Here is a 22,631-nt window from a genome sequence, read left to right on the forward strand (position 1 = left end):
CCCTCCCCCTTCCGTTTATCTTCCCACATCTGCCCACAGAATCACAGCTCCCTGCTTCATACTTCGAAACCAACCGCCAGGGATATTCTGTTTGTAGAAATCCAGATATATCTTCTTATATATCAGGCTGATTTCATGGGTGTTCAGAGTGGTCTGGTAGATATCCAGCTCAATTCAGGGGACCGGTTGAAATAAGGTCCTCTACTCCTCCGCCATCTTTGCCCCCCTCCAAATATATTTTTTAAAGCACCTACTTGTAACACTCTTGTTTACCTGTTTTCTGTGTCTTTGGAGTGGTTTTACTTCTGGGAATTTGCAAGAAAACAATGGAATAGTGACTCGTCACTTTTCCTACTCCTCCAAAAGAGTATCTCAAGCCCCATCTGTATACTCAGAGGTGTGTTGATAATACATAGATATCTAAGGCAAGATTGCTCTTCAAGTATTTATTATCTAATGGGTAAATAGACATATTTATATGACAAATCACAGCCATGATTTCAATCTCCAGAAGGAAGGAGACCTGGGATGAGATTATGGGCTTGAAGAAAGTAGAAAAGTAGAATAATGCCTAGTCACTGTCCTCATCATTATGGTCTTGATCATAGGTGTATTGAGCCCTAGTGATTTTTGGACGGTATGAATTTATAGTGTTATATTTTTATTAAAAAATAAAATTTTTAATTTTAATATAGCAGGAGGTCAACATATTTCAGTAAGTTTTTCAATAAACTTTTAAAAATTGAAATATACATTCATGAAAGTACATAGATCATAAGTGTACAACTCAATGAATTGTTATAAAGTGAACCCATTTGTGTAGCTATTATCCAGATTAAGAAAACCATACAAAACCTCTCCTCAGGCATGTTTCCTGTCACTCCCCATTCCCCACAAGTGATCACTGTCCTGGCTTTTATTGCCATAGATCAACTTTGCCTGTTTTTTGGACTTCATGTAAGTAGAATCATATAGCGTGCAGTCTTCTGTATTTGTCTTCTTTCATTTATTATTTTTGTGAGATTTATTTATGTAGCAGTGAATGCTGTAGTAATGATTCCATCATTTTTATTGCTGTATAGTATTCCATGGTATGAATATCCTGCTTTTATTCAGTTTTTTTCTATTGTGTTGTCTCCTTATTGACTTTTGAGAACATCGTATATTTTGGTATTCTAGATGTGAGTCTTTGTGTTGTAGGTATCTTCTCTCTGTGACTTGCTTTTGCTTCTTAATGGTGTCCATTCATTGTACAGAAATTTTTAATTTTAATATAGCCCAGTTTATCCAGTTTTTCCTTTATACTTAGTGCATTTTGTTTTTTCTAGGAAATTTTTGCCTGTCTGAAGGTCATGAAGATAATTTCTGAAACCTTTATTTTAATCTTACATAATTATATTTATAATATTCTGGAATCAATTTTTGTATATCATGTGAGATAAGGGTAAAGTTTCAATTTTTTTAATACAGATATCCAAGTGGTCCAGCATTATTTACTGAAAAGGACATTCTTTCCCCTGGTGAACTATAGTATTACCTTGTTATAAATCAAGTAACTAGATATTTATGGAGACCTTTCTGTGTTTTCTCTCTTTCTTCTGGTGGTTAATTTCTTTGTGTTTGTGCCAATACCACACTGTTTTAATTTGTGTAGCTTCATAACAGATCTTTATTTTTGGTAGTGTAAATCCTTCAAATTTTTGTTATTTAAGATTTTTTTACTGTGTTTGGCCCTTTGCCGTTTAATATAAATTAGGAATTATCACATCGATTTGCATGTGAATAGGTGCAAGTGCACAGATACACATTCACACAGAAACCTTTTGGGATTATGAGTGGGATTGCCATGAATCTGTGGATCTATTTCAGGAGAATTGACATCTTTACAATATTGAATTTTCCAAGCCAGGAACAAGAGATATCATTCCATTTATTTAGGTGATCTTTAATTGGTTTTAATAAGGCTTTTCAGTGTTTGGGTTGTAGTCATATACTTAATTTGTTAAATTTATCCCTAGGTATCAACTTCTTAAATGCTATTATAAATTGTGTTGTTTCAAAAGTTTATATTGTATAGTTATTTTTTCTAGGATATAACAATTGAGCTTGTATATATTGCTGTTGTGTATCCAGCAACTTGTTAAATTCATTTAATTCTATAATTTTGTCTTTAGATCCTTTAGTATTTTCTACAGAGTCATGTCATATGTGAAGAATGACCATTTCTTTCTAATCGTTATTTATTTTTTTGCGGGGAGGATGAGGGGAGCATTTATTAAAATGGCTAGACCCTTGAATATAGTGTTAAATAGATATTATAATGGTAGGTATCCTTTTCTTGTTCCTGATCTCAGAGCCAAAGGTCTCAATATTTTACTGCTAAGTATGTTTGCTATATTTTTTGGTAACTTCTGTTACATAAAAGAAGTTCCCTTTTGTTCCTAGTTTACTAAAAGTTGTTGTTATGAATGTGCATTGAGTTTTCTATATCTATTGAGATGATTATAGGATATTTATTCTTTATTCTACTAATGTGATGAATTACATTAATTAATTTTCTAATGTTAAAGCCAGTCCTGGATTCTTGGTCATGATATTTAGCCTGATTTGATAAGCTAATATTTTGTTTGTTTTTGCATCTATGTTCATCTTGTGATTCTTCCACCAGGGTTTATCAAAGATATGCTAGCCTCATAAAAAGAGTTGAAATGTGTTTTTTTTTCCTTCTAAAGGTTTTTGGAGAAATTCACTGATAAAACCATCCTGACCAGGCTTTTTTTTTGTGGGAAGATTGTAATTATAGATTCAGTTTCTCAAAAAGATAGAATTCTTTTGGTATCCCATTTCTTCTTGTATCAGTTTTTTATACATTACATTTTTCCTGGAGTTTATTTCATTTAAATTTCAAATGCTTCAGTATGAAGTTGATCAGTTTTTTTCAGAGAACTAATCTTTGACTCTGTTAATTCTCTTGAATGCTAATTTCTGTTATGATATTTTCCTTGATGCATGGGTTACTTACAAATATAGTTATTAATTTCCAAGCATTAGGATCCCCTAGGTGTGTTTATTATTGATTGCCAGCTTAATTCCACTAAAGTGAGCGTACTTCATATAGTACTTTTCAAACTCTCTGTGATAGAGGACTTGTTTCTTTCCCCTAATCTCTGTTGGACTAGCAACTTTTAAAAAATATAATAAAAATGAATTTATTAGAAAATTGAAGTAAAAAGATATTTAAGAGCAAAGCCCCAGGGTTTTTTTTAAAATTATTATTATTATTAGATTCTACAGATACACACTACTATATCAAATGGCTATATTTTCTAAACACTTATTCTCAATATCTAAACCTATCTAGTTGTGGTCCATTAACACCTGTGAACCAGCACTAGTGCATGGAACACACTTCCAAGTTGCACTGCTTGTTGCGATTTGAGTCTTCAAAGTTTGTTGAGACTTGCTTTATAACCTAGCACGTGGTCAACTTCAGTAAATGTTCCTCATGCAGTTTAAAAGAAGGCATATTCTATACTTGCAGCGTGGAGTGTTTTATGTATGTCACTTAGATTGTTCATCATGTTTTTTAACTATATTGAGATATAATTTACATGCAATAAAATGTCTGTTGATATGCACTGTTTGATGGATTTTGACAAATGTATACACCCATGTAACTGCTAATACAATTAAGAGAACACTTTAAAACTCAAAAGGTTCCTTGGTGCCCCTTGCCATTGCCAGTTCCTAACCCCAACTGGGGCAATCATCATTCTACTTTCTGCCACTGTGGATTAGATTAGGTATGTCTTTTTTTTTTTTTGAGGGGGAAGGAGTCCCCAAGGGAGAGACAGAATCTTTTTTTTTTTTTTTAATATTTATTTATTTATTTGACAGAGAGAGACACAGCGAGAGAGGGAACACAAGCAGGGGGAGTGGGAGAGGGAGAAGCAGGCTTCCTGTGGAGCAGGGAGCTCGATGCAGAGCTCGATCCCAGGACCCTAGGATCATGACCTGAGCTGAAGGCAGATGCTTAACTACTGAGCCACCCAGGCACCCCAGATGTGTTTGTATTTTATTTAGCTCTTCTAGTTAGTGTCAGTGGGATGGTTGATCTAAATCAATAGTTCATGGTAGCCAAAGGCAGAAGAGCTCTGGCAGTGTTTAGTTAAGGTACAGTGGTATAGCGATCAAGTGTGAGGGTGCGTGTTCTAACCAAATGGAATTCAGATGACTCTCCCAAGAAATTTGAGCAGGATTGAAAGATCCAAAAGTAGATTGTGTCCATTAAATATAGGATATGTATCCTACATTGTTATTATATCAGTCAAGATTCAGTACCAGAAACTGGATGTTCTAAACAGGAGAGCATTGAGTACAATGAATTAGTGGTTACAGATTGTTGGAAGGTCTGATGGAGTAAATTCTAGACTTGGCCTACAAAAATGACTCCCCAAATAATGATAGAGCTGCTCTGTCAGGGAGCTACTACCTCATAGACTGTCACTAGAACTGTACAACTTCCAGCAAGAAAGTCTTTCTATCATTTGAGCCTTCCAGATCTCACAAGATGGTGCCCTTCATGGTTAGATCCTAATTTTAATCAAACACTACTTGAAGAGAATATAGCAGTTGTAGTTTTCCAAGTTTTAGGAAGACAAAATGCGGGTAGAATGAGAGCCAGACCCAAGTTTCTACCATGCACATAAATCGGAAGTCCAGTGTTCCTCTAACTTAAAGAGGGTGAGTGGTAATTCAACAGTATTCTAAATAAATTGTCAGTTCTTTTTCTCTAGCTTTGCCATCAATAAATGTAATATTTAATGCAACTTTTAATCTTAAGTGCCTTTGTTTTTTTTTCTATCTGCTAAATGATCATATTGTGGCCTGTGATTTAAATACCCAGAGTGCATATAATCAATTACAGGTTATATTTGAGTTCAATTAATATTTTAATATTTGTTGAGGACTTAGAAAATGCCTCACATTACCTTGGTAGCTCTAAACATTCAAACATCTTACCAAGATTGACATTAACTAATTCTAAGATCATTTTCAAAGATAATCATGAAATCAATTTATTTCATAACCAAGGGCATATGGAAACTTTCATCCATTTCATTTGTAATTCCTACTGTATATTCAAGGTCACTCCATGATACATTCCATAAGTGGTTATAGCAATTCAGATCTTGATATGGAAATGTCAGTAGTATCCTCAAGGGCAAAAAGCAAAAAGCTAAATATAGCTTCCTCCAGCATTCCCCTTTCTACTACAACACCATGTTTGTTGATCTGTTTTCCCTGCTTTCTTCCTCTTATATAAAGTGAGTGGTATGATATTAATAAAAGGCTTGGATATTGTCTGGACAATTTACACACCAGTGCTATCTAGATGTGTTTTGGTTTGTTGTAAGCTACTGAGGTCTTAGGAGGTTTTCAAAAGCCATAGATGGTTTGTACTCATGGGGAGAATAAAAAAATAAAAACAAACACAAAGAGACTGGTGAACCGTAGTTTGATTGTTAGCTCAAGTGTTAAGCAGTGAAAGTGTTCAGGACTAGAAGTTAGAAGGCATATAATGCTTAAATAGCTTTAATGTGACTGTTTGGGCCTAGTATTTTTGTATGTCAGATTCTGTTTGTGATTTATAATGATTCTGAATTTGAAATTCAGCTCCATTTCTTTCTCACTTGCTGTTTGCATTAGAAAGAATTCATTGCACAGAATTCTAAAAAAAGAACTGATTAATTTTATTTTAGGGCACAGTGAGTCTAAGACTACTACTTAAGTATTCTAATTAGGATCATTTCAGAGAACAGGGAGCATTTCCTTTAATATTATTTTTATTATCATTTATTAGTTCATTCATGTATATTAATAAATATGATTTTTGTAACTGAATAGTACATAGTTGCATTTTCTAACATTTTTGTGCATGTGTGTTTGGAAATGTAAGGTTTGATAGGACTCTGAAAGGTCCCTTGGACTGCTTTACCTCCTTCAGAAGGATACCCTCCTTCATAGTTGAATATTCTTCCCTTTACAGAAAAAAAAGTCTTGGAGTGAGATCATTATTTTATTTACCTAACCATCCACTTAATTTCAAAAAATTCTCTGATCAAATATTTGAATGGCAATGTCTGACCAGTGAAATGTTTGAGTGTTTTTCAAATTATTCCTGATCATAGCTTTCTTTCATTATTTTTATCAGAGGTTATCTTTGATTGTTGGGTATCTGTAGTGCTTCACTAAAATTTAATTTATGCTGTTGTGATTTCTACTTAGCTTATAAAATAATTTGTCAAGAGGATGAATGTGTGGGAAAATATCAGAGAATTCTAATTAAGAGTGTTTTTCTTTATTTGAGACTTTTAAAAATGTCAATAATGAAGTGTGTTTTAATCCATTTATTTTTTCTTTGTCCTCTCAGGTGGATCTCCTTACTTAGCAACCAAAATAAATGAAGCAAAAGACTTGCTAGAAGCAACCACGAAACATTGACTGATGCTTAAGAATCATTCTGAAGGAAAAAAAGGGGGAATATAAAACAAAAAAGTCCTGCAAAGTAGTCTAAACCACGGTGTTCATAATTTTCATACATGTACTGACCATAATCATTTATTCCACTATTAAGGTATATAATAATAAAAGATTAACAATCTATCTTTTATTATCCTTTTTTTTTTTTAAGATTTTATTTATTTGAGAGAGAGAGAGAGCACAAGCAGGAGGAGCAGCAGAGGGAGAGGGAGAAGCAGGCTCCCCACTGAGCAGGGCGCCTGATGCGGGGCTCGATCCCAGGACCCTGAGATCCTGACCTGAGCTGAAGGCAGATGCTTAACCAACTGAGACACCCAGACGCCCCTATCTTTTTATTATCTTTAAAGGAACACCTTAAAATTCTATAACTGATCTTCTTTCTTTATTTTCTTTCTTTCTCTGTGATAGTCATACATTTTAAGTTTTTGTTCCATTAGTCCTAAGTTCCCCCAGCTCCCTGCCCTCACTCAAGTATCATCATCAGTAATGTGGGAATTAATGAGCAATAAATAGAAATTTTCTTACTGCTGATACTTATATTCACATTGTCCCTTGTTTCCTTAGAGGACTTAAGTACTCTGCCTTTGTAAGGTTTTGAGATCAAACACTGCCATCCCATAAGAAAGTGATCGGAAACGCAATCAAAATTACTAAATGGTGTTTTGTAAAATAGTGGTTAGGACTTGTTCAAGAACTGTGTTCTGTCTGAGACCCTATAACTGAAGCATGAGAACTTGGAGAGCTACTAAAATGATTAAAGATTTGCAAAATGAGCCCTGTGAGGAAAGGCTGAAAAAGAGGTAGAAGAAGTCTGAGGAATTTGTCTTTAATTATAGCCTTCCAGTACTGTATATTTATTCAATTATTCATTCTGCAAATATTTATTGACCACCTCTAATGTATAAGGCGCTGTAGTGGGTCCTCTGAGAGTTACAGGTGTGAACCAACCATGGATCATGACCCCAAAGAAGTTACATTTAGAGGAAAGGTAAATCACACTATTAGAGAAGTACAGGTGATATGTTAAAGAAGTTCAAAGAAGAAAAGAATATTTTAAACTGAGAGCATAAAGGAGGCGGTTCATAGAATAAGTGGCATGAGAACTGGGCTTTAAATACAATTAATAAGAGATATACCACCATGATTGGTGAGTCAGTGTTGTTTCCCCTGAGATCAGTCACAATTAGCAGAAATGGGATTTATTAGTGTGATTAGAGACGGGGTTTTTCAAAAGAAATGTATGGACACATGATCTTGAAGGACCAGCCCTTTAATTTACACTGCATATCATCTCCCCAATCGCCTCCAGTCATCATCACGTTACTATCCCAAAGCTGAGAAACCAGATTCAGATACAGGGTACCAGCATAATTTTCCAGTACTCCTTTACAAATCCTGGGTCATCCCAGGTAAACTGAACCACTGTATTTTGTCTATCTTAAAATACTTTTTAAATACTGTGAAGAAGCCACTGCATGTGGCTGGCAAGTCAGTCCTGGCTTTGGCTGGGAGGTTCACCAGGGCGGTCAGCCAGGAGCCTCAGTTGCTCTCCACATAGGCTTCTCCACAGCGCTGTGGGGAGAAGCATCATCACACTATGGCAGCTGTGTTACAAGAGGAAGTGAAGAGACAGGAAGTGGAAGCTGCAAACTCAAGCTGGGTCTTGGCAGTGGTTCTGATAGGCATTGAGCCTGCCTAGACTCAAAGGGAGAGGATACAGAGGATCGTGAAAAAATTGGTGGCCATTTTTAATAAGTAGCAGGGCAGAGTTTAGATTTCTTCCCCCCTTACTCAAATCAGTTAAGGCATTGCTTTAAAAGTTTTGTCAGGAGTGTAGAACTCAAGTAAACTAGAGTAGTTTCAGATGACTCAAGTACTACTCTAGGTAGATATTAATTCAGTAGTCATTCTATAAAAGGTGTTGTACTTATGAAATTGGGTTTTAAAAACTACCCACCCTCAACTCCTTATTATCTGTAAAAAGCTTATTTGAATGGTTACTTATCCTCAGTAAAGATGGCTCTTACATATTTGCTGTCATTGCATATTCTTAAGTTCTTTGTTGATATTGCAGTTTCTGTTTATTCTTACAACTTAGATGCAATCTGAGAAAGCAGGAAAGACCTTTTAAAAATAAAACAATTACTTCCCAGATTCCAGAGAAAGTGTAAGTCAAATGGACAGTTAATTAAAGGGAGCACAGAATGCCATTTAGACCATATTTGATGGTGCCAATCTCCAGCATAAAGTCAAAAGTGGAGAAAAGTTCAGTAAGGAAAAAACTATGGTGTTTGTGGAAGACATTGTTTTATTTAGTCTTCAAGCCATTCCCTTTATTTGGTTTGAAATGCATTGTAGTAAGTCAGCTAATATTAAATACTATGTCAGGCAGTAAAGATATAAAATAAGTACATTCTTAAAATGTGTAATATGCTCAAACTAAATAGAAAAAAACCAGATTCTTAAATATAGAGAACTTTTTTTTTCTCCTGATACTTTTGAATTAAGAAATACTGAATTTTATTACTAGGCATGCTTGTGATTACCCAGCTTGGTTATTAGAAATAAGGTATTTTATCCAAGAACAGAAATCCTTTGGTTGTCATGGAGAATCTTGAATACAAAAAGAGCCTTTAATGACGTATCTTCAACACATTTGGCAATTAGCTTAAGGTAGTTTACTGACATTTGTGGGAGGAGATGAATCAGCTAGGCCCTTAATGCCAAAAATACTGAAGTTGCTCTGACTCAACTCACTTAAAATGAGCTACAGAGGCTGCAGTGCAAAGTTAAATATCCAAGTAGGGCAGCTCATTTTGCACAATGGGAACCATACCATCCACAGGCACTCAGCTCCTCACCCACAGTCACCTCCTTAAAGGCCTCTGGCTCCAAGGAGGATTTGATGGCAGTGAGGGAATGTGTCAGCAGTGTACCTCCCTCCTAACAGAAAGGCAACCCAAAGAGCATATCCCATTAACACTAGATCAGCATCATCTACTTGTCAAAAGCATTCCATGAATTATGGGCCGAATTTTATTTATGGTAGAGTTAGACACCTTAGAAAATTAGAATTTTAATTTATTAGCTGGAAAAGTTGAGAAGTTCTCTGGACTCATTTTTTAGGTAGAATCTAAGCGATCTGGATCATTGCCCACCAGTGAAATTGCTGGGCATGGTAGACAAAGAAGATGTTCCTTCTAATGATTTTTATGAGCTGAGTAGCTATTGTTCCCAGCTGAGTGCTCTTTTCCTTTTTTTATTGTTGCTGAGCAAAAGACTTTATAAAAAGCTTTTTTTTTTTTTTTTATTAAAAACCCTGCTCAATTGAAATGCAAGTTCATTAAGTACTATTCATTTCTCTTCCTGCCATAATAACCCTTTCCCCCTCTGCTCAATTCAATAGTGCCTAGCAGCACTGGTCAACATTTTAAGTCTGAACAGACTATAATAGAGATATGCAGTCTCCAACATCAAGAGAGTTTTATTTCACATGGGCATAATATGATCATTCACCCTAGATGTCAGCTGTAAATTTCACATAAGTACCTCAGCTTAGAGGGGGAAGATGCCCCTGGAAAGTTAAATCAACAGTGGGAAACTTAATTCAGTTTTGACAAGATGAAAATCACAATGAAATAATAGTTCAATATTGACATCTAAGCTGTAGTGCTAAAGACTAAGAAATTGGAATCAGCTTGTTATCAGAAGTCCAAGAGATTTTATTAATAATAGCTAATACTTGAGCACCTTGTGCCAAGCACCCTACCTACATTATCTTTTAATTTTCACAGTACCCCTAAGAGATAGGTACTATTTATATCCCCATTTTACAGATGAAGAAAGAAAGGTAATGTCTGAGGAGTTTAGGGACTTTGCCAAAATTATGTAATTAATAAGTAGTGGGACTAGGATCCAAATCCAGTTTGGCTTGACTCTGAAGCACATACTGTTTACCTTTACATTATACTGCACTAATTCTAGACATGTGGGAATCATTGTAAAACGAAGGGGTTTGCCTGGCCCGGTACTCATTCTTTGATAACACTGAACGTCGGGTTATAGATTGTAAAATGTTTATGGAAGGGTCATGTCATTTGGCACTATGAACAAGGACTGCCTAATGGCTTGAATTCTGCCCTAGAAGCTTATAATGCCCATCCAGCTGTACATAGCGAAAGTTCACTTGTAGAGTTTAGCAGCGTTGGTTTCTCTGCCTTGAGTGGGGATTGATAAAACTTGGAAGAGATTTTATTTGAAACTTTCATGGGCAAAAACTTCCTAGGAAAAGATCTAGAGCAAAGTTCAGAAGACGGCTCGTGAAACTGAAGCAGCAGACCTTGGGAGAGAAATGAAGCAATTGCTCAGTATAATAAAGATGAGAATAAGATGGCTGAATTTATTGAAAGGAACAGAGAGGTAGTGAAAAAATTAAGGGTAACAAGAGAGACAGCTGAACCAAGAAGAGATCACGTACAGCATTTGAAAGAGAACTGCCAGTGCTCAGTAGAATTTTTCAAAATCACTTTCCAATATTCCCAACTGTGGACTGGGTTATTTGTTCATGCCATGCTTTTATGCCAAATTCCAGAATTACATTTTGCACAGTTAAAGCTTGTCTAGTAGAACCCATAGATCTTTAGTCGCCCATCTAAGAATGTGTCTTAAGATTATCACTTGATTTTCTGGAGTCCATCAAAATCCTAAAGGAGAACACCGGCAGCAACCTCTTCGACCTCAGCCGCAGCAAGTTCTTCCTAGAAACATCGCCAAAGGAAAGGGAAGCAAGGGCATAAATGAACTATTGGGACTTCATCAAGATAAAAGCTTTTGCACAGCAAAAGAAACAGTCAACAAAACCAAAAGACAACCGACAAAATGGGAGAAGATATTTGCAAATGACATACCAGATAAAGGGCTAGTATCCAAAATCTATAAAGAACTTATCAAACTCAACACCCAAAGGACAAAGAATCCAATCAAGAAATGGGCAGAAGACATGAACAGACATTTTTCCAAAGAAGACATCCAAATGGCCAAGAGACACATGAAAAAGTGCTCAACATCGCTCAGCATCAGGGAAATCCAAATCAAAACCTCAATGAGATACCACCTCACACCAGTCAGAATGGCTAAAATTAACAAGTCAGGAAACAACATGATGGGGATGCGGAGAGAGGGGAACCCTCCTACACTGTTGGTGAGAATGCAAGCTGGTGCAGCCACTCTGGAAAACAGTATGGAGGTTCCTCAAAAATTTGAAAATAGAGCTACCATACGATCCAGCAATTGCACTACTGGGTATTTACCCCAAAGATACAAATGTAGGGATCCAAAGGGGTACGTGCACCCTGATGTTTATAGCAGCAATGTCCGCAATAGCCAAACTGTGGAAAGAGCCAAGATGTCCATCGACAGATGAATGGATAAAGAAGAAGTGGTATATACATACAATGGAATATTATGCAGCCATCAAAAGGAATGAGATCTTGGGGCGCCTGGGTGGCTCGGTTGGTTAAGCGACTGCCTTTGGCTCAGGTCATGATCCTGGAGTCCCAGGATCGAGTCCCGCATCGGGCTCCCTGCTCGGCAGGGAGTCTGCTTCTCCCTCTGACCCTCTTCCCTCTCATGCTCTCTGTCTCTCATTCTCTCTCTCTCAAATAAATAAATCTTTAAAAAAAAAAAAGGAATGAGATCTTGCCATTTGCAACGATGTGGATGGAACTGGAGGGTGTTATGCTGAGCGAAATTGGTCAATCAGAGAAAGACATGTATCATGACCTCACTGATATGAGGAATTCTTAATCTCAGGAAACAAACTGAGGGTTGCTGGAGTGGGGGGTGGGGTGGGAGGGATGGGGTGGCTGGGTGATAGACACTAGGGAGGGTATGTGCTATGGTGAGCGCTGTGAATTGTGCAAGACTGTTGAATCACAGATCTGTACCTCTGAAACAAATAATACAATATATGTTAAAAAAAAGAAGAAGAAGATAGCAGGAGGGGAAGAATGAAGGGGGGGAAATTGGAGGGGGAGACGAGCCATGAGAGATGGTGGACTCTGAAAAACAAACTGAGGGTTCTAGAGGGGAGGGGGGTGGGAGGATGGGTTAGCCTGGTGGTGGGTATTAAAGAGGGCACGTTCTGCATGGAGCACTGGGTGTTATGCACAAACAATGAATCATGAAACACTATATCAAAAACTAATGATGTAATGTATGGTGATTAACATAACAGTAAAAAAGAATTTTAGGGACGCCTGGGTGGCTCAGTCGGTTAAGCGACTGTCTCCAGCTCAGGTCATGATCCCAGGGTCCTGGGATCGAGTCCCGCATCGGGCTCCTTGCTCAGCAGGGAGCCTGCTTCTCCCTCTGCCTGCAGCTCCCCCTGCTTGTACTCTTGCTCACTCTTTCTCGCCTATGCTCTCTCTCTCTCTAGCAAATCAATCAATCAGTCAATCTTAAAAAAAATTTTTTTTTTCATTTTTTTTTTTTTATGATTTTATTTATTTGCGAGAGAGAGAATGAGAGACAGAGAGCATGAAAGGGAGGAGGGTCAGAGGGAGAAGCAGACTCCCTGCTGAGCAGGGAGCCTGATGTGGGACTCGGTCCCGGGACTCCAGGATCATGACCTGAGCCGAAGGCAGTCGCCTAACTAACTGAGCTACCCAGGCACCCCCCAAAAAATTTTTTTAAATGATATATTTTACAAAAAAAAAGATTATCACTTAATTTTCTATGCTCTCAGCTGCTCTAATCAAACGGTGAAAAGGTTTCTAACTGCCAGAGATTTATAACTCTGCATAACTATAATATTCATAGCTGATTTGTGAGTTTCTTGAATGTTAGATACACCTATATTCACAAATAAGTGCATTCCAAAGCCAGCTCCATGATCTTTCCATCTATCTACTCTTAGATTACCAGGGCCTTTGCTCTTTCCTTCTGTAAATGTGGATAATCAAGAGTTGACTTTAGAAGTGTTTACATCTTGGCTTCTATGCCTCTGGAGTGGGATGAAATTATCTAATAATGTTTGTCCTGTGGTGGTGAGATGTCAGACATCTGCATTGTCAGCATCTCTGAGGCTGTCCTGGAACGTTGCAGAGCGCGGTGCGGGGGAGAGAGCAGCCTGCACAAGGAAATGCGGCCCTCCCTAATTAGCCCCACTCAGATCTGATTGTATGTTTGTTCCTCAGCTTCTTGGTACTTAAGTATTCAGTCTGCGTTTTATTCTACTCTGTTTTACACTCAGATACTATATACTTGTTTGGGCATTTTTTTCCCCCTTGCAAACAGGTTTTTTTTAAACCAATATGTAAAAATTATATACATACACACATAGATACATATATACTATTGTGTTTGTTTTGCTTTAAAATTGTAAAAGATAAACTAAGGGTACTTTTGTCTGTCTCGTTTAACCAACACAGTTAAAATTAAATCTGAATTGCTAAAATTGAATTTACACTAAATTTTTTCTGTCATACAACTCGAAGACACTAATCTTATGTCTTACGTAACTTCATTTTCACCGTGAGCTCTCATGCAGGCACCGCTTTTATTTCTTTTGTACCTCTATTTCAGGAGATGCTTGACCCAGTTGCCCCTCAGGACACAGTATTGATTGGTTCACTTCTAAGGGCAGCTATCAGAAACCAAAATTGTAGACATGTGGATTTTCTTAGAAGCCACGGGTGAAACTTGGATTTTTACTCTTCATACCAAAATAAGCAAGGGAAAAAATAGAAATCAGCCCCAAATTGATTTTTAAAATTTTAAAATTGATTTTTGTATTTATCTTGTAATGGAAATACCAAAGAAAGTGCCTATTTCCTTGGTTTACTTCTTCCTTGCCTCAGGTGTATCCATAGCAGCTTTTGGCCTGAAGCGCTTTTGACTGCATAAAGAACTCTAAACATAGGCATTGGTAATCGGAATGCTGACACAAACAAACTGTTATCCCTGGAATGTATTCCTGGATATGTCTGCACAAATGCCTGGTGTCCAACCTCTAGCAGGAGGGGAGTACAGATAGGCGTGCCCTGTTTCTCCTCTCTCACCCTTCATCACCTGGCCGGCCCCACACAGACACCATGCCCCCTAAAGTGGTCATGTGGTAATTCTCTCCCAAGGCCAGTTGGACAGTGGGGACAGCGCACACCGCAGTCACTTACCTGGCCTGGGAGGGTCTCATGTCATGAGACACCATCCTGTGATCTGTTTGCAGACCGCTAGCGGAAGGAGGACTGACAGCATTGGCCTAACATAACATAAAGTGTGTGTCTGTCATAAAATATGAGCTTAGTTTTGTTTTGTCGGGGGAGGAATGTTTTCCATAGCAGTCTGGTGAATTAAGAAAATATGCAGAGTCCTACGGTGAACGTGTTATATTTGACTCTGTTGATAGGATTTGTGTATGGAACATCAATTTTCTGTACAGACATAATTGAGTACATATTACCGTGATATGAAAACTGCAAGAATACATACGGTTGTGTAGGATGTTAAATTTTAAGAAATGTAATGAAGAGGAAAATCAGACAAACCTGAAAACAACGCAACTGATGAAATTATTAACTTGAAGTTTTTGCTCAAGATATATGTGAAGTACATATATTCCATGTAGAAATACAAAGACAAATAAATTAGTTTAATGTGTTACCATCTTCCTTTTTGGACTCAAGTTTTTTAACAGAGCAAGAATGCCTAACGGGCAGTTCCTCGGGTCTGGTGGATGGCTCAGTGACGCCGATGGTCCACAGCTTCTGCCCTCAGGGCTCCGAGTAGAGTGTCTGGTGTCAGGAGGTCTGAGGGCCTCTTGTCCTTAATAACAAGGAAATTGTGCGCTTTTCCCCCAAAGCCGGGCTGAAAGTTACTCCTGGGGACAGAAGAAGAACTTGGCTGACCGATCTTTCATCAGTCTGAAAGAACTATGTAGGAACCACCCACGTGTACTTGGTGGAGATCAGCAGGAGGTTAGGCATTGTTCAGCGCCTCCTTCACGGCTGGTAGTGGAATTACCATGGTATAATGTGACCTTAGGGGACAATTTGATCAACCAAAAGAGGTTTAAAGATTTTTAGTGTTGGGGTTACAGAAAGGGTTCCAACTTTCTGGATCCAATGAGGAAATGCATAGCAGTTGACTACTTAACTTTAGGTTTTGTGTCCCCCCAACAGCAGGAATTTCTTGTTTGTTCGGTGGCCTAGCCTGAGGCCGAGCTTTTGGTGTTTTGCTCTCTGGGAGTTAGAAGTCCATGATGTGGCAGTTGGAGTTTTTCTTTTTCCTAGTAAGCACATCTGCCTTTGTCCTCTCCTACTCTTGGCCACACCTGCATCAGGCTGGGAGACTCCACAGCATCAGGGCGCTGGGGTGTGCGTGATTTCTGCTGGGCCATCGGTGAGCTCTGGGCCCATAGCCCAGCACCCCAACCCATCTTACCGTGTTTGCTCCTGGGAATACCATCCACCTACCTGCCCACAGAGTGAGACGGTGAGACTAATGAGAAAGGAGTGGGAAATAATGAGAACCACACCAAGTGTTCTGGACACCTTGAAGAGGTGTTTGTTCAAGACATTATTAATATTTTTGCAAGGAATGGCAACATCGATTTTTTTCATCTGAGAACCATTCTTCATGTGTACAGAGTTGGAATGTTGAACCTTCCTCTTGTAAATGGGCAAAATGCCCCACCCACAGCCTAATAGCACAGACTTTGAAGTTGGTATTTCTTATTTCCACCTCCACGCATGAATCTCTGCTCCATTTTATAGGTGGTTGGGAGATAATACTGCATTATTTTAAATTTTCTACCTGGAGCTCGGTGTATGCATTAGCCAATGTTGAGCACATGCTCCATCGTGCAGAGGATGCTCTGTATAGGCTCTTTGTGCAGACTTAGCACATCGATGGATTTGGAATTTTCCTTTGCAACCCAGCCAATAAGGTGTCCGACTATACCTTGGAGCCAATTAGTATTTTTCACAGAGCCAGGTGCAAAGCTGCCAGGTAACATCTGTAAGTGACTTGCGTTACTCTAATGGGATCTGCATATGTTTAGCCCTATATGAAGATGTTTTTCACTTGACACAGAGTCATCTTTGGTCTTGTTCTCCATCCACTCCATTAAGCAGACACACCTACACATGTTACCGATTTGATTTGCTTTCAGAGGAGGATGGTGCCTAGAGTTTCTCTTCCTGATGCTAATATTTATGCAGATGCCTCCTGGAAAACTACCCATCCAAAGTGCTTTCACAGGGGAGGGGACAACAAATCTTTATGTTATTGTCAAGGCATTTCCTGATAATCCTGCATGTCTAACCTAAATTATCCAATAAGGATTTATTTGAGGATCTTGTGTTTTCTTTTTTTTTTTTTTTAAGATTTTATTTATTTATTTGACAGAGAAAGACACAGCAAGAGAGGGAACACAAACGGGGAGTGGGAGAGGGAGAAGCAGACTCCCTGCCGAGCAGGGAGCCCGATGCGGGACTTGATCCCGGGACTCCAGGATCATGACCTGAGCCGAAGGCAGTCGCTTAACCGAGCCACCCAGGCGCCCGTGTTTTCTTTTTTAACAATATGTTTAAAGATGACACTTTTCCTCAAAGGAAGAACACACCCGAGTTCCTGTAACTTTGGGGACTGAACACTTGGGTTTAAATCCCCTGGCTGTGCAGCTAGTAAGCTGTGTGACTCTGGGCAGGACACAGCCTTTTCTGAGCCACTTGAACTAGCTGCTTTCTAAGAGGGAAGCAATCTGTTGAAGCACCTGTTCCCAAGTCACACAGACCTAAGTTCAAATGTCTGATCCGCCTTTAATTAGCAGAGTGATCTTGTGGAAGTTTGTATCCTCTTTGGGTTTCCTGACCCCTAAAATGGGTATAATAATATGTACCTCAGAGGCTTATTTCAGGTGTTTAATGATTTCATAGATAGGGATGTGCCTGCTTATCAGTGCCTGTGCCTGGTATAGCTTCTCCACAAATGTTCGTTTTTACTGTTGTCTCTTTGGCTTTACTGGGTTGTTTTTTTTTTTCAAGTACTGCACAAATATAACAACAATTAAAGGATTTTTAAAAGAATGAATAACAAATTACCAGTAATTCCAACATCCTAACATCAACCATTTTCTTTTTTCTGGGGCCCCTTCCTGTGCATCTTAATAGAGATCTTGGGAATTTATCTTACAGAAAATGCCTGTGGACAAATACGCAGATGTCTAGATTGGTAATCAAACTATAATATTTTACAATGATGTAATAAAATTAGAATGTTTTTACTAAAATGAAAAACTGATTATCAATATTAGTGACTAAATAAGAATATTTGTTCTTATTCATTTAACAGCTGAAAAATCGATCAAAGAGAATTTAGAGAAAGAACAGTCCTTTGGCCAGCTATACGGCAAAGCAAGGTATGACAACTGTCAATTATCAAGTGCCTGATATTTGTGCCAGACATTCTTTATATACATGATGTCTTTATTCCTCAAAACAACCCAGTTAGCTAGGTATTTTTATGCCCATTTCATCCACAAAGAGGGGGGTTCAAGAGCTTAAACACCTTGCTCAGAATCCCAATTAGGAAAGAGTGGAGTTGGATCTGCTCCCAGGTCCACTAACCCCAATGTCTGCCCTCTTTCCCTTATCCGGCTGCCTCCCAGGGAGTGTTCTCAGCCAAGTACCTGAAAACTTCACTCCTGGCTTAGAGTGGATGCTGGGGATTTTATTAAGTCTCCTCAGGGTGGTCATTCATTCCAGCATGATCACAGTCCAAGGACCTCCCTACCTCTGAAGACATTTATCACTTGCCATGTTGCATTCAGGATGCCAGAGGAGGCATCCAGCGAATGAACGGAGGCCCTTTTGTGACAAATAGACTTACGAAGCTCGAGTTGGAGCTGGAAAAGACCTTGCAGATCTGCAGGCCTCCTTCAGGCACTGTCTGATGGATTTCCAGATCCATGGCATTTTCTAAGCATTTGATCACAGCAAAGAGGATAAACACTTCGAGTTAAAAGGAATAACATCAGGCCTGGGGGCAAAAGAGAATGTTACCTCTTTTATGTCCCCTCCATTGGGAAACATCAGGCTTCCAAGAACTCAGGCTTTGGAGACAGACTAATGTGGGTTTAAATTCTGGCTCATACACTTGCTTGCTGTGTGGCTTTAGACAAGTTACTTAACACTTTTTTTTTTTTAAGATGTGGGTCTATATTATTTTTAAGGAATTATTTCTTTGTAAAGTAAAAATGGGTAACAAATTACTGCTTTGCTAGATACAGTTATCATTCTATCAGTCTTGTTTATTGACTGGTTCTTATTTACTTATTTAAAAAATTTTAATTCCAGTATAATTAACATACAGTGTTATATTAGTTTCAGGTGTACAATATATAGTGATTCAACAATTCTGTACATTACTCAGTGCTCATTGTGATAAGAAGTTACTTAATTTCTATGAGCCCTCAGTTTCCTTATCTGTAAAATGGGGATGTATCACCACTTCACAGAATTGCTGATGAAAAAAAATGATATGAATCAAATATTGGACATAGTGCCTGGCGCGTAGCCAACATTCCCTAACTATGTATGTGATTGATTTCCTTTCATGAAGCCACGGCTTCTCTACTTTGGTTATTTCTTGGAATCACCTGTGTAGCTTTTACAACTCTTAATGTCCAGGCAGCGTCCCAGACCATCAGCTTCTGAGGTGGGAGCCAGGCAGGTTTTTCTCAAAATCCCTCTGGTATATCCATGTCTAGTCAAGGTTGGACATCCTGGGACTGGATACAGTGTGAGTAACCCAGCAGGTGCACAGGGCTGAGCCTGTCTGCATGGGCTCTGCGGGAGCACAGCTGGACCAGGCACTGGGGACTGAGGGCCACAGGGCCGTGTGGGAGGGACTCTCAGCTCTCCCTGGGAGCTGTGGGCAGAGCTGTTCCCAGGGCCTGGCCGAGGTTAATCACCCGGGGGCCGCTCCTTCCCCTGTAGCATTGTTATCCAAGTGAAACCAGCTTAAAATGGAATTTGAGGGCATCTTGGGGAAAGAACCATGGCCAAAACAGACTGCTTAAGGGGAAATGGCATGCAAAGTGGGAGAAGAGGCAGCAGAAGGAGATGGTGAGAGCGAGCCTGTACCTGCAGGTCCTGACCACAAAGGCACTCTGACTTTCAGTGCAAGGTGCCCAGAGTTGCCCTCTCTCTCCCTCCGGCGTCAAGGACCGATGGACTTATTACTTGGAATGAGGTCTCCCCAAATCATATCGGGAAGTGCAGTGTGGTCGGTTCCAGGACCAGCAGTATCACTGAGGAGCCAGTGAGAAATGCAGAATCTCAGACCCTACCCCTCTGCAAACCTCCTGAAGCAGAATCCCTAGGGATGGGGCCTAGGACTATGCAAGTAACAAGGTTCCCAAGTGAGTCTGATGCTCATTAAAGATTGAGAGGCACTACTATAGTGAAAATAAAACAAGTTTTAGAGGTGAGCAGTGCTTCTGAGTTTGAACCCTGGCTCTTTCACTTACTGTATGATCTTGGAAAAGTTAACTTCTCCGAACTCTGGTTCCCTCTTCTGAAAATTGGGGATAAAAACATTTACCTTAATAACAGACTGCCAAGGGAATTGTGGATGGAATCAAGGAGGGGGAGGGTCTACAGACTTGGATGGGAATGAAAGCATTTTCATTCTCACTAATCTCTAAATGAAACTTAGCATGCTGTTTAATTATGAATGTCAGCAACAAATCACAGTAGTTTGAGCAACCTACTTTGTCAGTAGTAGAAGTCACAGAAATTTGCATATCATGTTACAGTTGTTGCAGATCTCTACATACATTTGTATTCATCTACTTCAAAATTACAGTTTTAGACTTGCTACTAGATTGCAATATTTAATGTATAAATAATGAGGCACTTACATTACTCCATCATAAATGCTTTAATCTTTATGAAAGTTGTGTTGTAAACTAATTGGTTTTCTTTGTAATTTTATTTATCTTTTAATGTACGCATTTGAAAACTTTATTCTGAAAAGGGGTTCAATGGCTCAGGGCACAAAAAAGTTTAAGAAGCCCTTCTCCTGCTTGCAAGTTGTGATGATTAAACAAGGGAATCCAATGTGTCTAACACTTAGCAGAGATGCAAATAACAGCACCCTGACTTCTATCCTCAACATCATCATGCTTTGTCCTACACCTGACCATAGGATCCTCCAGTCTTTTCCACATGCACTGTGTCTAGTCAACATTCCCTGTAGGCATCTTTCTGATTAATTCTGGTTTTATGGAATGAAAGTTATTCCTTATTGAGTGTCTGCTCTTTGCCGGTGAAGTAAGCTGTCTAGAATCACACTAGCTAGTGATGGGAAAGAAGGCATTCAACCTTCACATTGCCATGTATACTCCTACATCTAGGTGTAGGGGGATAGATTAAGGGCTCCTGCATCCTCCTGGTTCAAGAAGGCAACAGAGGTGATATCAGCTGGCTCACTGAACACCTACAATCTCTTAGTTCTTGTACATGCAACAAACATTTATAGAAGAACACACATGGAGAGAGTTCCTTGACATTGGTCTTGGCGATGACTTTTTGGATTTGATACCAAAAGCAAAGGCAACAAAAGCAAAAATAAACAAGTGGGACTACATAAACTAAAGAGCTTTTGCACAACAAAGGAAACCATTAACAAAATGAAAAGGCAACCTACCAAATGAGAAAATCTTTGCAAAGCATATATCTGATAAGAGGTTAATGTCCCAAATATATAAAGAACTCGTATAACTCAATAGCAAAAACCAAACAATTTGATTAAAAAATGGGCAGAGGATCTGAATAGAGATTCTTCCAAAAAAGACATACAGATGGCCAAGAGGTTCATCAAGGAAATGCAAATCACATCACATCAAACCCATAAAGACCACAAGATATCACCTCACACCTGTTATAGAAAGGCTATCCTCAAGGGGCGCCTGGGTGGCTCAGTCGTTAAGCGTCTGCCTTCGGCTCAGGTCATGATCCCAGGGTCCTGGGGTCAAGCCCCGCATCGGGCTCCCTGCTCCACAGGAAGCCTGCTTCTCCCTCTCCCACTCCCCCTGCTTGTGTTCCCTCTCTCGCTGTGTCTCTCTGTCAAATAAATAAATAAAATCTTTATTTAAAAAAAAAAAAGGCTATCCTCAAAAGATAAGAGATAGCAAGTATTGATGAGGATGTGGAAAAAAAGGAAATCCTTGTGCACTGTTGGTGGGAGTGTAAATATAACAATGAAGGATACAATGTGGAGTCTCCTCAAAAGATTGAAAACAGAACTACCATATAATCCAGCAATCCCATTTCTGGATATATATCCAAAGGAAATTAAATCAGGATATTGAAGAAATATCTGCACTCCTGTGTTTGGGGCAGCATTATTCACAATAACCAAGATATAGAAACAACCTTAGTGTCTACAACAGATGAATGATTAAGAAGATGTGATATATATATAAAATAGAATATAATTCAACTACGAGGAAGAAGGAAATCCTGCCATTTACAACAGCACAGATGGACCTTGAGTCATTATGCTAAGTGAACTAAGGCAGAGAAAACAAATACTGTATGATCTTACTTATATGTGGAATCTGAAAAAACCAAACTCATAGAAATAGAGAGTAGAATGGATGCCATGGGCTGGGGCATGGGGTAAATGGGGAGATGTTGGTCAAAGTGCATAAACTTTCAGTTATAAGATGCATAAGTTTTGGGGATCCAATGCGCTGCGGTGATCATAGTTAACAATACCATATTATACACATGAAAGTTGCTGAGAGAGTAGATCTTAAATGTTCTTACCACAAAAAAAGAAAATGGTAATCATATGAGGTAATAGAAGTGTTAACTAAGCCTATTGCAATTATTTTGCAATGGTTATATATAAGAGACCAAATTATCAGCTTGTATATCTTAAATGTATATGTTATATGTCAATTATATTTCAATAAAGCTGGAACAAAAATAAAATTTAAAGAAATAACAACACCAAAAAACCCCCACTAGGTCCAATTGGTTCTATCCATTTGTGATTATGTACCCATGTGCTTTACT

General features: G+C 38.7%; 1 protein-coding gene across 2 annotated transcripts in view; it reads left to right on the forward strand.

The window, feature by feature from the left end:
• Positions 1–6,671, forward strand: part of DNAJC15 (DnaJ heat shock protein family (Hsp40) member C15) — an 80,049-nt gene extending 73,378 nt beyond the window's left edge. Inside the window, exon 6 of one of the 2 annotated variants that reach the window (XM_035003315.1) lies at positions 6,434–6,670. In XM_035003315.1, the coding sequence (XP_034859206.1) occupies positions 6,434–6,504 (71 nt within the window). In that variant the 3' untranslated portion in view covers positions 6,505–6,670. Of the gene's footprint in view, positions 1–6,433 lie in introns of both variants that reach the window. The other variant, XM_035003318.1, reaches the window with a different exon arrangement.
• The last annotated feature ends 15,960 nt before the right edge of the window (positions 6,672–22,631 follow it).

The sequence above is a fragment of the Mirounga leonina genome, unplaced genomic scaffold (genome assembly GCF_011800145.1).
Source record: "Mirounga leonina isolate KUSES-001 unplaced genomic scaffold, KU_Mleo_1.0 Mir_127, whole genome shotgun sequence".
Classification (NCBI taxonomy): domain Eukaryota; kingdom Metazoa; phylum Chordata; class Mammalia; order Carnivora; family Phocidae; genus Mirounga; species Mirounga leonina.